The sequence below is a fragment of the Seriola dumerili genome, unplaced genomic scaffold (assembly GCF_002260705.1).
Source record: "Seriola dumerili isolate Sdu_G_001 unplaced genomic scaffold, Sdu_1.0 BDQW01001195.1, whole genome shotgun sequence".
NCBI lineage: Eukaryota > Metazoa > Chordata > Actinopteri > Carangiformes > Carangidae > Seriola > Seriola dumerili.
Window position 1 is genome coordinate 216,287 of NW_019175450.1, and position 16,771 is coordinate 233,057.

The 16,771-nt window shown below is 38.1% G+C and overlaps 1 protein-coding gene across 2 annotated transcripts; it reads right to left on the minus strand.

Annotated features, from left to right (window-relative positions):
* Window positions 1-3,262: 3,262 nt before the first annotated feature.
* On the minus strand, window positions 3,263-12,063 carry cunh19orf47 (chromosome unknown C19orf47 homolog). 2 transcript variants are annotated; one of them, XM_022767533.1, is made up of 8 exons: window positions 12,038-12,063; window positions 10,460-10,547; window positions 9,757-9,871; window positions 9,226-9,307; window positions 6,687-6,812; window positions 6,516-6,587; window positions 5,317-5,390; window positions 3,263-5,232 (listed from the first exon to the last, which is right to left on the minus strand). In XM_022767533.1, the coding sequence occupies exons 1-8, from the start codon at window positions 12,054-12,056 to the stop codon at window positions 4,678-4,680; spliced, it is 1,131 nt and encodes a 376-aa protein (XP_022623254.1). In that variant the 5' UTR covers window positions 12,057-12,063; the 3' UTR covers window positions 3,263-4,677. The 2 variants fall into 2 exon arrangements, with proteins under 2 accessions (XP_022623254.1, XP_022623252.1); XM_022767531.1 differs by having other exon boundaries at window positions 6,441-6,587.
* Between the last annotated feature and the right edge of the window lie 4,708 nt (window positions 12,064-16,771).

The window sequence follows — 16,771 nt, forward strand, 5'->3', positions numbered from 1 at the left end:
TTATTTTTTTCACTAATTGATTCATTGTTTGGTCTATTAAACATCAGAAAACAACGTAAAAGACGACAACATTCAGTCCAAGGTGATATCGTCAAATGTCTTCTTCTGTCCAGCCAATAGTCAAAAACAAGTATTCAATTTACAATATTGTAAGACCATATATATATATATATATATATATATGACATTATCTTAAATCAGCTTCATGAGGTAGTCACCAAGAATGGTTTTCAAGGTGTTCCTTGTCAAAAGTTAATTAGTGGAATTTCTTGCCTTCTTAACGCATTTGAGACCATCACTTACGCTGCTTCATGGTATTGTTGGTATACAGTAGATTGCCCTATTGGGCAACTGTACTAATCCATATTATGCCAAGAACTGCTCAACTAAGTAAAGAGAAACTTCAGTCCAACATTAGCCTACTGTAAGACATGAAAGTCAGTCTTTTGTTTGATCTTAAGTAGTTGGACTGCCATAGGAATACATTAATGTTTAAGATGGCTTGGCTTACACTGAGTAATCCTAAATTATGTACTAGAATCTGGAGTTCAATTCAAGAAGGAGAGATCAAATGGAAGTGAATAACAAAATTTATTGTGATAAGCAACAATGAGCTAGTGTGTGATACGAGCGATTGGCCTGCCCAGGTCCCAGACCCGGTCTGCCACCCAGTTTACAATGCTCCAGAAGGACTTTCGGTTACTTGTGGCAAACCATCCATAGTCTCAGAAAGGGAAAGCAGATCTTAGCCCAGGCCGTTTTCAGCAGGGGAGGAAAACTGCTGACTCCGGATGAGGATATTGCTGAAAGCTCTCGACAAACGAGAGAGTTCAAGTATCTTGGGGTCTAGTTCATGAGTTCAGGCAGGGTGGAGCAGGAGATTGACAGGCGGATTGTTGCACTGGACTGCTGTGGTGAAGAGGAAGCTGAGCTGGAAGGCAAAGCTTTTTTACCAGTTGATCTACTTCTGACCTTCACTATGGTCATGAGAGGCGGAATAATGTCAATGTTTCCAACATGCACTGTGAAAATGCAACTGTGCTGCCAAAATTTACACCACAAATATCATGACAGACAACAGAGTAAACTTCCAAGAGCACAGCAGAAGGTATTGGGGCAGGAAACTGAAATGGATAATCATCTGTAAACCAGCTTACCTGATAGAAGGCCTTCTAAAATCTGTTGTAAATAAAAGGCTTCTGGCCTGTTAACCTTGTGCGCTGTGCTAATATGTAGTTTTGAGATGAACTGAAAATACCTCTGTTGTACGTGCTGACATGGATTTGATCTATTCCATCCTTCACTCACTGATATGGCAAACCCTTGAGCACTTACTGTTAGCCTATAGGCTGCATAGTTATACACACACATATACACACACAGTCATACATACATTTTGTGACTGTCAAGAGTATATTCATGGACTCCACACCAGTAGAGGGACCAAGCATTTTCTTATCTGAGAGAGGGATAACTGACTACCTGAGCTGCTGTTGGTTATATTGGTTGTTTGGTTGGTTGGCTGGTTGAAATATTTTGCGACCCGATTGGTGCAAACCAAAAAGGAAGGAAGGAAAATTGAATTTGTTGAATATGGACTTACCTCCACCCAGGTCAGCTTTAAAAGGCGAGGAGCAACAGTCAGAGGCCGTCTTACCTCAATCCCGGAGAGGAGCTGGAGTGTTTGCGGCCCGCTGGCTTGCAGGCCCACCTGGAAAAAGGGCAGCTTGTGATATGGACAAAGGCACAAGAGCAGAAGTGACGGAAGCCAGAGTAAAATAAAGCGAGGAGAAGTCCACGAGTGCTGACTGACTGAGTGCTCTCCATATATACTGTCTGCCTTCGGCTTATGTTGTGACATGTTGAACTGGAGATCATTACGAGCTCAGATACTGGAGGGTTGTCGTGGGGCAACACGTGAATTACGACTCCAGATGCCCGCCGTCTTCCTGAGCTTTATCCACAAAACCACTGCCAGAAACAAACAACCGAAAAGGTGAGTAGTAGAGTGTGTAGGTCAGTGTTTCAAACGCTTTAGCGACTGCGCAATTAAGTCTGAATGACTGGGGGCTGATTTATAAAGAACGGCATCCAGCAATTGATTGGCTCGTGGGACGCGGGCAGAAAAATCATTGGTATAGATATGTTGACGTCACGGTTGTGAATGGAGGGGATCCATAGGGGAACGTGCAGAGCCCTTGAAAAGAAAGTGGGAAAATGGAAATAGGTCAGGAGTGTATTGCCAATGTTAACCCATAGAGGAACACTGCAGAAGAGGGAAGAGATTTTCCTTATACAACTTTTCCCTAAGCTTCAGTATAAAGGACATGTGTTGTTTCTGAGTGTTTTTGCCTTTTTTCAGTACAGCCTGTTCATTGAATACCTGGACAGGTAAATAATCTGATCTGTTAGTTTGGTAATGTCAGGCTGAAAACCAAAAGCCTATTGGGAAAAATGGTGAATGTGTGTCATCAAGGTGTGGAGTTACTGAAATGATCTTTGCCAGGTGTTAGCTCGTCTTACTGGAATTTGATTTGCAGGACATAGGTTTTACCCTCAGGAGGTGGCATTAGGGGTTTTAAACAAATTAGGTGTTTTTAAACAAAACGCAATTTTGCCTTTTACCAGATATAACTGTCCCCTGGTTTCTGGCCTTTCCTTCCTGTCACTGGTTTCTCTTGTAGGTGATAGTAACAACAGTAACACTGAAGTGCTTAAGTATTCTTTGTATTGACCGTTTTTCTTCATTGCTATATTTTTTTTATTTAAGTTTATTGATTGCTATCTGTAAGACAGATTGGCTCTTTGGAGCATTACAGTTTTAGTCAAAGGTTAGAAAAACTGGCATAAATTCATGCTTAACACCATTTATGTAAAACATGCAGGTAAAGATCAATTCAATTGAATGTGTCATCAGTATGCACATCTGCATTTACCGGGGCTGACTTGAGTGATGTATTGGCTGATCTTCCCTTCCGGTCCTGAGGTCAAACACACTGTCTTGTGTCTTTTTCACTTTCAAAATGGTGGTTAATGTCACACCATTGCATTGCAAACTTGTCAAATGTGATGTTTGCAGTGGCCTCACTCTTAGACGAGTGGGTGATTAATAGGTTTATTGATTAATGATCAGCTTAATGTTCACAGGGGAAAATGAATATTGACTTTCCTTTCATGTCAATTCTTAAAGGATTTGCAAAGTACAACTCTGACATGCCTTGTCAATGTCTTTTTCACACAAAGAAAAACAGAACAGCCAAAGTGTTTGGACCCTTTTCCTCTTTTAATTATTTTCCAAACACATTTTCTTCAAATTCAGAACTTTGTTTCTCCTCAATATCTTTAAAAAAAATCATGACCGTTTATGTGTGTTTTGTTCAACTTTTTTTCTTAAAACAATAAAAATACTTTAAGGTGATTTTAAACATTTTAAAAATATTTACAGTGTTACAAAGTTCTGGTGTAAGTCTGAAAGACCAAAACAGTACACAGGTGTCAATGACCCATACTGGGTTGGGTGAACTACCTACTGGAACTACAGTACAGTGGCCCCCTGATGGCATCTCTGAGTTTCTTTACATGGATACATGATACAAGAACGTCCACATAGAAAAATATGCAGCAGAACAGGTTCTGTGCTGTGTGAAATCAACTCTAACAAATCTATACATTGCATTTCAAAATAAACAATACTCTACTGATCCGGCCTTCAAGTAGGTGGTTTTAGAAAGAGTTCAGTACTATGGTAGAAAACTTGACTTGGGTGTCTTTAGCTCAGAGGTGTGAACTTCTACTCCCCAAAGCAGAGAAGAAGAGGAGGAGGTGCGGTGCTTTATCTCGATTCAAGTGTTCAAAGAGGTTGTTCTGTGTGACCATTTGGATTTCCTTTTCTGCTCACAAGTCTTCGGTAAAAAGTTCAGAAGCCTTTCATCACTTTTACACGTTTTTCTACTTTCAAAACATGATGTAGGAGGTAATTCTGAGGTGAACAAGAACAAGAATAGAAAGATTTCACCATCACCTCATGGCTAGTCTAATGTCTGACTGCCATCCTGTGTTTTTAATTTGTGGAAGAAAACTTTCCCTGTCTGTCCCTTAAAAAATTTTTTTTCAGAAATATTTAACTTTCAGGCAAATATCAACACATTTTTCAACTACTCAAGTGTATTCTTTGAAGAGGAATCTCATAACAGGGAAGTTTAGGCAGCAGCATCTTTATATGTGGAGTCACGGGGTAAAATAAAAACCACCATCATGGCAGCGTGGTTGACGTCATGCTCATGCCTTAAGCTCACAAATGTAGTTAAATATACGTTTCTAAAAGACGATAAATGGCAGATATGATTGAGACATGATAAATAGTTTTCTGAATACAACATAATATACAGAGAACTTGGAGTCCTTAAATTAAAAGCTTTGAGAGTAAACAAAGGTAATTTTCCAATGGCAGCATAACTAAAATGTATAAAAAAAAAAAAAAATCTATTTTTTTTTTTTTTTTTTTTAATCTAAGAGTAACCCTAAAGCATTAAAATCGTCCACACACTCAGGCTGAACAAAAAACACTCCAGTTAATAACAATCTGCAGTCCTGCATGTGGCCAGGATAAATGCAAAAAGGTGGTGATACAAATTCTATAAAGGAAGTTTAGAAAGAGTCTGAATAATAATGTTTTTGTTAGGTTCTCTTATTGCCCAGTCTCTTAAAAACACTAACAGCCTTAAAGTCCATCCGGGCCCCCAAGGACTCTCCTCCTCCTCCTCCTCCTCCTCCTGTGGCCCCGGTGCTGCTGGTGACCTTAGGGCTTGCTATGGTCGGCCTCTCCTGGGCTCTGGGCCTGGTGCTGGTCACTCTGTTGTCCTGTGTGTCAGCGGGTGAAGGCGACACAGCTGCGTTTGAGTGTGTGGCAGGAAGCTTGCCCAGTCTCTGAAGCACACTGATCTTGGCAGGAGGGAGGCCATTAGGGGAAGAAGACGAGGGGGTGGGAGTGTCAGAGGGAGGTAGTTTGAATTTTCCTCCCAGGCGCCGCAGGGTGGTCGGAGCAGGTTTTGCGGCTGGCTCTTTCTTCTGGGAGGGAGGAGGTTTCTTGAGGACACCAGCATACTGGAGGACGGAGCCCTCTCCGTCACTATCATCCTGGTCGTCTACATCCATATTTCCAGCCATCTTTCCTGCCCGTGACCTGTCTTCCACTTCATCCCCTCGGTCAAGACGACTGAACACACCAGTGGGCTGCCAAAACATGAGCATTAAGAGCACAGAACTTACTTTTATAATACACCCTGAGCTATTAAGTTATATACTGACAGGTCTCACCTTGTTATTGCTTGTTGTTGTGTCTGCCTTTGATTCAGCCCCAAGTCTTGCAAATACAGAGGTGCGTTTCAAACCTTTTAATGGAACAGAGAATTGGCAATGAGAATGTTTGACAGTTTTGGTTCATGTTTTGATAAATCATAAATACATATTATATATAACAGGAAAAATAATCAGATAGAAATAAACAAGAAATTCCACATCATGCTGATCATACTAGAATTAGAAGCTATAGAAATATCTTACAATCTCTACTTCTGTGTTTACCAACGGTATTTTAAGACAAAGCTGCTCAGAGTGCTGCAGTTTGGAACAGTCTCTTACTTTAACATGATTCTCTAAGGTTTTATTAAAAAGGGCTCTAAATTCATCAGCAGTTACCAGCTCTAAAGCTGTACTAGTTCACAAGATTTACACTTACTATGACGAAGTCAAAAGAATGATTTATTTCCACAAGTTTAAGTTGCAGCCTTGAGTTGCCAAAATTTGACCAGAAAAAAAAAGGATAAAATCATTAAAAAGAACCCAAAGCTTTAGTTTTAACAGCTTTATGAATAATGAGACTGACATTATATTATCTCCATGCAAATACTATGTTAAAAAAATCTGTCCATGCACATTCTATGTTAAAAAAAATCTAGTTTTTATTTTAGTTGCTGTTTAAAGAACTAGCTTGAGGTTTTCTAATGAGAGAAAATGCATTTAAAACCTCAACTTACAGAAGCCAACCTGACATGGAGCAAAATGGGTTTTTTTCATGATGCTCAGTATACAGTGTTGTAATTCTTTTCAGTGACAGAGCCCACTGGAGAATTCATGCCATGGAACAAAAGATCATAATCAGAGATTTTAGAGTTGGGTACAATCTACATGATGCACGACAAAGGAAAAAACAAGCAGTTTGACACAGGGAATGATTGTTGGTGCAGTGGGTAATATTAGTAAGACAGGGGATTCAATTATGACAGAAAAGAATGAAGGCTAACACACCCTGTTTATCAGTCCTGAGTCACCCGATTCAGTTTTAGTATGAAAGAGGTCAGTGAAAATGTTTAGTATTGATTAGCTGTAGTGAGCAGCCTCATTTGAGCGAGTTGCCGGCGAGGCCACTGGGTCAGGCCTACCTTTCTTGGCCTGCTGGGCCAGGATGCGGCGTGTACGAGGCGTGGTGCCCTTGGGCATGTTGATGATGTACTTGCCTTCCATCTCAGCTGTCACTCGCCGGCGCTTCACTGCTGGCAAACCATTCCCCTCGTCGGCTGGCTGACTTACTGACAAACAAAGTGGTGGACACACGGGGTTAAACAGGGGTAAAAAGGACTCATGCCTCCAGAGGGTCAAGAATTAGGGGATTGAAAGGTAGAATCTACCTGCTTTGCTATTCTTGTTTGCTTGCATGTTGGACACAGTGACGGAGAGGCGGTTGTCAGGTCGACGGGCTGGAGTGGCTGGTGGGGAGTCATGGCTCAGAGCGTTGGCGATCATACGAGTGGCAGCTGAGAAAAATACAAAAACATTCTTAGAGAGGAGATGAGATCAGAGGACAGCTGGGTTTCACAGGTGTCTTCTGAAATGCATCAAACCTTTTTTTTAAAATGCCAAAATTAAAAGTTTGCATAAAAAGAACATGTGAAGAACTGAGGTAGAGCCAACAAACTAAGTGATGCAATTTGATGTGTTACTATGAGATTAGGCTGATTTATTTTCTAATAGAAACAATTACCCTTTAATAGGCCTCATGATCTGACATAACAACAAAATTAGCTTGTAAAAATAAAAAAAAGTTTTAGCCCTTTTTAGGCCATCCCTCAAAATAAGATCAGGAGAAAAGAATCTGTCAATCAGTCATTATATATGAAAATGCACAATTCCATCATTGAAGAGTCAGACTGCCTCAAAACCCATCCTGTGTATTAATATCCATGGTTTACTGCTGCATGTGTGGCAGCACGTATTTTGGTTCTTTTATTTTTACTATCTCTCTTTTTGACAGCCTACCAGTGCACCTAATCATTATAGGCACCAACAAAACAACTCACTCGTAACAACAATTTACCAGGACAAATTGGTAACAGGCTTAATGGGAAAAAATCTATTTAGTGCACTTGTACATTTAATTAAAAAACATCAATAAATGGTGCCAGTGTATTGATAAAAATTTTGAAGAGTGTGTGATACACTGACATCAATTGTTTGTCCCACTCAAATGACCGACATAGAAACTGCATCCGCAAACAGGAATCTTATGTATGAAATATTGTTGTTTGTGTGTTTGTAAACAAATTTAAAGCCCAATCAGAGTAGAATGCATTATGTGAACACCTTTATCACAATTAAGAGAGAGAATTTTGATTCTTTGTAAAGAATTGTGGTATAATTTAACTTTATAATTTTTTATAATCTATCTGACAGGACAATACCATAGACTGTAAACAGAGATGGATGTAGCCGCCGTGACATCACCCACAGGTTTCTGAAGAGTGGTTTTGAAGCTCAGTCGGCCGTTCCGTCGCTGCCCTCTTGCCAGTACCTGACTCCGCTGAACGCCCAGCTAATACAAAAATGGGCGAAGAGGAAGGGTGTGTGTCGAGCCGAGACTTGGGTGCATGCCGGCTTGTGGCAAGCATATGCTTACCCGCCTGCCACTCAAAGCAGCACGCCCTCAATTCTCCATAACCTCAAGCCTTCATAAAATGTAAACAGGTGAGTTATATACAAATTTGCCCACGTACAGTTGTCAGGAAGGAGGAAATTAGCTGTACAGACCAAAACCGTTATTTGTACCAGGCTGTAAACATGTTTATTTCTGCTTTAAAGATGGGCATTTCAACATGGGAGACTATAGGGATTGACTCACTTTTGGAGCCAGCCTCACACGGCTGTTCGAAGAAGTGCAGTTTTTGGTACTTCTGTGTTGGCTGTATTTTTCAGCCTCGGAAGTTGCCGCTTAGACAATACCCCAGGTGAACAACAACTTTAGCTGCTCAATCTCATCCACTTGCCCAAGATCTGAATCATGGCAGCTGCCATGAGAGGCTCTCCTTCATCTGCTTCATTACGACAGACATACTATATTATGATGCTGCTGATGATTTATATTGCTTGTGACTGGGCTGATTTATGGCTTATACTGCTGTGTCACCCCAGGAAAGCTATGTAGTAGGTTGGGTGATTTATGCACAAATAAATAATCCATGGACAAGTATAATGTTTTGTTTAAATTTGAAACAACAAAAAATGTTGATATTTTACCTCTGATAATTGTAGTCTTTTACTGCTTTAGATTAAACAGTTAGTCACATGGCACGCAGCTTACGTAAGTCTGATTTTATTATAGTTCTACTATAGTTTAAAGTGGAATGTTGTTTATAATTTAAGGGGTTTTTTTGGGTTAATTGACTGTGTGAGTTGCAGATGTTGAACAAATAAGAACTTTATGTTTGTTATGGAATATTTGCATTTGGTTTACTTACTTTTTGGTTAATTTGTTTAAATGCTTTGCATTTATCTCCTGCATATACAAATTTCATATCATTTTAGTTTAATTATTTTAAATTTATTTTTTTATTTTTGTATAAAAATGCAATAATAGTTACAGCAGTTTGCCTAGTCTTACTGTTCATTTAGTGACTGTGATTTGTCTCTTTTTTTAATATCATTTGTTTTGGAGCCACATTCACATTCGCTCCCACAAGTACATCAGAAAAATGTGGTTTGAAATAAAGACTTGTCGGTGGAGTTAAAGCCAGGTCCACGTCCTCAGTCTAATTAAGCGGCTATCATAGACAACATTTTAAAGCCATTGGAACAGCTAAACCTCAATTAAAACAGCAATCCGAATAAAAGTTGATGACATTTCAATCAGTCCATGTAATGCTTTATCTAATAACGTTAGACAATTTTACTTACGAGTATTGGCAGTTCTTCTGAGCTCAGCTTGAACACTTGTCTGTCCTGAGGAGATGGCTTCCGTGGCCATTTTGCACATGTCCTGAAGATGGGAGGGCAGGAACGTACATTAAGGCGTATGTTAAATTTGCATTCTACAGTAAAATCATTGACCAGAAGGCAGTGAATCTGACCCATCTTCATCTGTTACTGCATTTATCTGAAGGAGATATAAACACTATATTTTCTCCTGATTTTTACTGTTGCATATTTATATTACTTAAAAGACAACTGTAAATTGTTGAAACGCTCTGGTACAGTATCATATTAGAAACAAACTCTATAAATGTCAGATCATTCAACAGGACATTTGTGTTTGCGGCTGTGGATAGTTTTTGAGCCAGTGGTTCATGGTTATACCGTCCAACCCCTGTCAAACAATCATAATTGCAATCTCAAAATTTAAAGCCATTCTAATGTACATCCAGCTGATTTTTAACAGTCAATCATTTACAACATTTCATTACATGAAAACATTAAGTGTGATCTCACCTGCCTGTACACCTGCTTGGCATGTTTAAGAATGGCAATGATATCACCAATCACTGTAATACCGAGGTCCATCATGATGTCTTTACTGAGGTCCATCAGCATGTTCTTCTGGATTCTGCAGTGGCATAAACAATCAGAAAACAAATGTTTGGGAAATGATGATCACAGCACAGTTGTGGGGTTTAAGTGTCAGGGTTTTCGACAGGGTTGCCCAAATTAAATGTAAGACTTCTTTATACCATCTAGACTGCAATTTAACACTTGTTTCATGATCATACCAGCCAAAATAAAGTACAATGGAAAGTTGGGACAATATGGATAGAATTAATATTACAGCTGTTTTTCAGTACTTCCTTGCAGTATATACTGTAACTAATTTCTAATGTCTAATGATAAAAATAAATTGAGATTGAGACCGAAACCCTTGAGGGTTGAACGGCCTCCTGCAGCACATTCCGCTGCTGCCACAATCACACTTTAAGTTTATAGGTGTATAGCATCTTCCATCAGCCTGCAACCAATTACAAAACATTTTATAACTCTTACAACTATATACAACAGGCAGAAGAAAATATTTACAACTTTAATTCATTCTAAGACCTTTTTTTGAGAAAAATAATTTCAATGTTTTTAAGACTTTTTACAACCTGCAGATGGCCTGAGTGTACTATATCAGGACTATGAAATAGGGACTTTAGGTTACCTGTTGTCCACAAAGGAGACTGCATAGGTAACGGCGAGGCCAGCTGGGATCCCTGCATCCTTAAAAAACTGAATCCACTCTGAGGTGGCTTAAGAAAAAAAGGGGGAAAGGGGAGTTTAATAACACAACAAAGAATTGAAGAACATTCAACAACTGACATAATCACTGACATATTTATAATTCACTTAATTCAAATAAAATCCTATAGCTAATGACTCCTTCATTTGGTGGTTAATCTCAATATTATTTCTTAGATTATTCATTAATCTACAATGTTGGGAAATTCCCATCACAATCCCTAAACTCAAAGATGCATCTCCAATGTCTTTAGTTTAGCCATCAGTCAAAACCTCAAACGTTCAATTCACAATGATATAAAACAGTGAAAATTTTCTGATTGACCAATCTGTTCATAATTTTCACAATAATTGTGACAATATTACTAGTGAACTGGCCTCTTCAAAGTTAACAAAACAAAGCTATAGTGTTGATGATAGTTCTCAGTGATACTGTACAGTGGGAGAGAGGCCTGGCACAAAAGCCAGTGATGTTAACCTGAGGAGACAGCAGCATGTTGAGGTCTAACACATGCTGACCATGGCCAGCTGGAGGTTATTTATAACACCAATTATGAAACGTCTTGTGGCTGGAGTATCAGATACAGGGTGAAGGGAGCACAACAGCTGTCTAAACAATGCCTCTGACTAACATGCTCGGGCTATTACTTATGATCTCATAGTTACAGAGACGAAATTGTCATGGTGGCTAAATTGTCATTTGGCACTTTGATGCCTGAACAATACAGAACCAGAACAGATCCACAAATGATTAGGACTTCAAATAATGATTATTGTCATTATCGAATATCTTATTTGATCAGAAAATAGTGGAAAATATTCCTCCCAGTTTCTCTGAGTCCTGGGTATCAGCTTCAAATGTCTTGTTTTTTTCTCAGGGATATTTAGTTAAGATGTTACGATATTACAACGACAGATAATTAAGAGGCAGTTATTTTGATATATGAATATTCATTTTGGTAATTTTAAAGTAAAAATGGGAAACACTCTCTGGTGCCAGCCTAACAAATGTGAGCATTTCGATAAATAAAATAGTCGGTAGTTGTAGCCCTAATTTTAACACTACTAGTTTTAACAAACTAGATTTAGGGTTTAACAAAGTGAACCGGGTGTAATGTTGAATCGCAAATGTGATGTAGACACAGTGCTGATTAGCTCATGATAGCACGGGAGGAAGAACCAATCAATTTCACCAATTCAAACATTAAAGTACCCAACATGTGAGTGAACACTTCTCCCTTGACGATTTGCTTTTAGAAGTTAAAGGTAGCTATGTGTTAGCACCGTTAGTGTTAGCATTCTGCACTAGCATTGCCTTAGCCGCAGCTACAGCCATGAATTAAAAGGCGCTACCAGCCATCTGCAGCGTCCACTGTAAGCTGATTCGGCTGTAAAATAGTGTTCCGAAATCAAGCAGTGACCAAATCTAACAGTGAAACTCATAAATAATTTAACTATTGTCAAATGGTAAGGTCGGCAAACCGGGCCTTTATGCTCTCACCTGTTGTCACGGACGCCATGTTTACAACAAACGGTTTCATCTGCTTCCGTGACGCAACATCCGCCAGAGCCGGAAAGCGAGGGAAAAAAGTTCCGGTGATATTTTTTATTTTTGGACGCTAGAGAGCGACACAGACCGATCACTTTATTCCTTATTCTGTGCGTTTAAAAGTAGGTAGATTCACGTTATATCCCTGGTTGTTCTCCTCATGAGTTATGACCACTAAAGAGCAATATCTGCCGATTTCCTTCATTGCTCAATCTTGTGTGTTTCAATTTTTATTGTTGCTGTTTTGGTTTAAGGTCGTCAGTATTTTAGTCTGTGGTTAGTTGCTTTCTGGTGGTGGTCTATGGTCTAAACCCCCATCAACCGTGGCCTCATGCTGTTTTTTTTTTGTTGATCAAATCACGTGAATTAATTGAATGTGTGTATGTTGAAATACTATTATATAGGCTTCTCACAGAGAGCTTTTCACAACATCATGGAAAACAAACGTGGGAGCGGTGGAGCAGCAAAGAGAATGGCCACAATAGAAAATTATATCAGAGAAACTGTTCTTTGAACAGACATAACATCTATCTTCAGGTTACCAGCTTAGAAGAGCCACAATTTATTACTTTCTACATATTTTCCTTCATTGTGAAAATTAAAAATGAACTGAGAGCAATTATGAGGCAACAATGCTTGAACTCTTTATCAATGCTGTCAACAGAGTCAGAACTCCTCAGAGACCTGGACTTTAATAACAGTGCAGGAGTTTTTGAGGAGAAAAGCTAGAAAGAAGACCGTCAGATCAGGGACGTTTCTCTCATCTTATTATTCATACATTATGGAGTATCCTATATTCTATTTGAATTCTTCTCTCCAAGGTGTTGTGTTAATACAATAAGAACTAGTTGACACTGGTTGGTTTTGGAAAACATTTGACTATTATATCATTGATACAATACCATATGTGTGTGTGTGTGTGTGTGTGTGTGTGATCTGAATCATAGAACTGTATTGGTGGAGGTGGGCAGTTTGTATTTGTGTAGCCTATCCCATTCAGCTGCACATTGTTGACTAATACACTGATATTGTTGCTTCTGGCCCAGGAAAGTATTGTTACAATCATGTATCGTAAATCCTGTATGATAGAATATATCTACAGCTGATGACATTTTCCTTCAGGTTGTGATCATAAACTATGGACTGTCAGTGTAAATCCCGAATAAGCTACAGGTGTTTCCCACAGATAACAGCCTCTGCTGAGGACCGGTAATTGAAAACCTTGGATTGCAAGTGTGAGAAGAGCAGATTGGGGGCGAGGGGCCTCCAAGATTTTGTGCCCAGGGGCCTTCGCATTCTTAATCCGTGCCTGCCCCTAGGAGGTTAATCTGCCCATGTCTGCCATAACTATTTTTTGACCACTGGGAAAAGGAAGTGATCTGAACACAACACTATCGTCAGTCACTTAACAAAGATGACATGGCAACCTTGTTATTAGAGTCATGTTTTTGGCCACCTGAAGAATGTAAATCTAATATTCACTCTGTTTTGGTCTGTCCCAATTCCTGAGGGAAATATCTGGTTCGTTGGCCACTATGATCCATCATATTTACCAGCTAGCTCCTAATTTTGTCCACCTGCTGTTTGTTGCTGGGCAGGTAGCATACTGTGACAGAATAAAAATAAAAGTGTGGGCCGTAAAACCAAAACAATGAGGTAGAAGACACTATAAAAAAATCTCTGTTGGTTCATTACAATCACTCTTTTCACATACAATCATAATGAATGAGCCATTATCGAAATAAAATATTGATTATAGCCACTTAAATGCGTGAAAAGCCTGAAATTTGCATAAAAATAAGTTCTGCCCTCATTTGTTGTTCAGGGATTGTAATGCTAAGTAAAAAATCTAACATGACAGGAAATTAACTGATCGCTTTAACTGATTTGTTTCAGTAATTTTTCAAGCAAAAATATCAAATGTTCTCTGGTTTCATCAATTGTGCCTTTCTCTGTTTTAGGCTATGTAATTGTAAATCATTTTGGTTGGACTATTAATATAACAAAGATGGTATCTTTAAAAAAGAATACATTTGCAAAAAATGATGCATAGGTCAAACAGACTGGTGAAGGTCAAGCATTTAAAAACAAGGCATATGCACCTTAGAATATGTTGTTTATTTATGTAATTTCTTCACAAATTGGAAATGAATAGCATTTGGTCAAACTATCATTAAAGGAGACAGCTCACCCAGCTTTTGCAGTCTAGAAACTGAGAAAGAAAACTTTGTCATATGAAGTTTTATAGGACAGCAAAAAGGGGCAGAAGCTGAAATATGGACAGAGATCAGAAGCAGGGACTGCAAAAGCGACACGGCAACTATGTCATACACTTTGGTCCTCTTCAGGAGTAAAAACAAGGTAAAATGAAGAAAACTAATAAACAGTACATTATAGTGAATTGTAGAAAACCAGTAAATTATGTTCAATTTTATGCACTGAAAAAATAGACAATTTGATATCAGAGCACCTTCATAAACTAGTTATGTGATTATAAATGACACGTGTCATCTAAGTCCGACAATGTTACATCTAGAACAAGGACCTTCACTGCTCTGACCTCCAAATATATCAACTCATATGTCCTCTGTTTCCAAATGTGACAAAATTGAGACATTTGCTCCCAGAAAAAAATGGATGAAACATTGAGAAAAGGAATGTTTTGTAATAACAGCAATGACTTTTTAACATAGAGGAACCTTGCAAGTTATCAATGACTGAAAAAAAAAAATAAATTTAGATAAATTGTAACACAATTTTTGGAGATTGTCTCAAAACTGAATATTAAGTATTAATGATAACTTTTAATATTGTAACAAAAATGGATAATTAAAGCAATACATCATCACACTTGACATATAGTAGCAGTCAGTTTGATCACTGCATGATTTGCTACATTATGTTTATCCAAGAGGATAATAAGTATTGCATGTCATACCAGGGAAAATATGAAATCAGAGCATATATGGGACTTGTGGAAAAATAGAAATACATAGCAACATTCACCTTATAGAAAAATAGGAAAGCTCTTGTTCAGTTAATGCTGACATAGCCATTGTACAGTACAGGTAGGTGCAGACAGTTTCTTTGTCTTATAACTGGTAGCTCAATAGTTCTCCTTTTCCTTCTTTGTCCCCTTTTCCAATTCATTATCCACTCAGTTACGATTGCAACCTTACAGAAAAAAAAGATTTAAAGCAATTTCAGAGAACTTCAATTAAATCCAAGGCAAAGGAATTGGATGAAAGAATGAGTCTAATATGTTGTGTGGTGATCAGGGGCATACGTGTCGAGTGCAGGTACAGTACAAGGGCCCTCTGAGATCTGTTTAGCACACTTAAAGATGTAGCAGGCAGTTGATATTAAACTATGATGAAATCACAGAGTAATTACTGGGCTCTCAGAGCTTCAGCTCTAGGGAATTCACTGTTATTGGCTTCCTTTCAGAATAAAACGTCCTGATGAGACAAGCAGCGTGTTCAATTGTCTGGAGCCTCTGCAACAGCATTGTGTCACCTTCCACCATACAATGTGAAACTGCCTCGTCATTATAGTATACTATAAGTAGCACCACAAAAACCTATATACATGAGAACTATTGAATATGTTTTATGCTTATTCTCACACCAGAACATATTCTCATCACATTTGCATTTGGAGAGAAATCAAAAGGCATCTCCAACATCTGTACAAACACAGTCCTTATTCAACGTTTAAAAAATGAGGTCTGCCCACTTTCTGACCACCAAGAGCCACACTTGAACAAAGATTTATACCATTAATCTAGCCAATGCTTTGAATAAACATGTTTATTTATGGAAAATAAAGCCTCTTATCCAGCAAATACAATCACAATAAGTTTTTTAAAACTAATTTAGACAACTTGCTTGAGTACAAGAAAGGAAAATCTTTAACATGATAATGTTTATATCAAGGCTAAAGCTGCAGTTATCCTTCAAAACACACATTTCAGTTAGGAAATAACAATGTTATTGAGTGATATGTTTATACTGGACAGAAATGCATACTGGGTATGAAATACTTTGTCCTTAAATGAAACAGTTTAGTCATCATGACGTAGTCCGAACACTTTTAATATGTGTATTGACATTCAATCACACCTTTTTTTTTCCTCATTTTGCATCTGCGAAAGATCAAGTGGCATTAGGTGTCAGTAGCTTTGGGACAGACCTCACAGAGAAAAAACAAACAAACAAAACAAAGGCGTTACCACAACCTTCTAACATCATAATTATAAACATACATTTAATGTAACTGGATAGTGCTTTATATTGTTTATAAAACATAAATACACATTGATAGAGGCAGTGACATCGTGCTTCATGTTGAGGGACAGGGCAGTACTTTAAATTGAATATAGTTTTTTTTTTTTTTGTTCCTTTAGAAAAATATTCATTTTAAAACTAAACCTCAGTAACATTTTATCTTGTTCTTCATTGACAAAAATATCCCATTTAGATTTGCAGACATTCATACTTTACAATCATGGTACATACACTTATATATACATGTTACCTGTATATATGTATATGCATATAGATTTATAATTAGATTTTTTTGTAGTGCACAACATGCCTCTGAAGTTGCCAAATGAAAATACAATAAAATAATGAAACAATACTTACAATGCAATAATAATAGTAACAGTTATGAGGAAATCTCCTG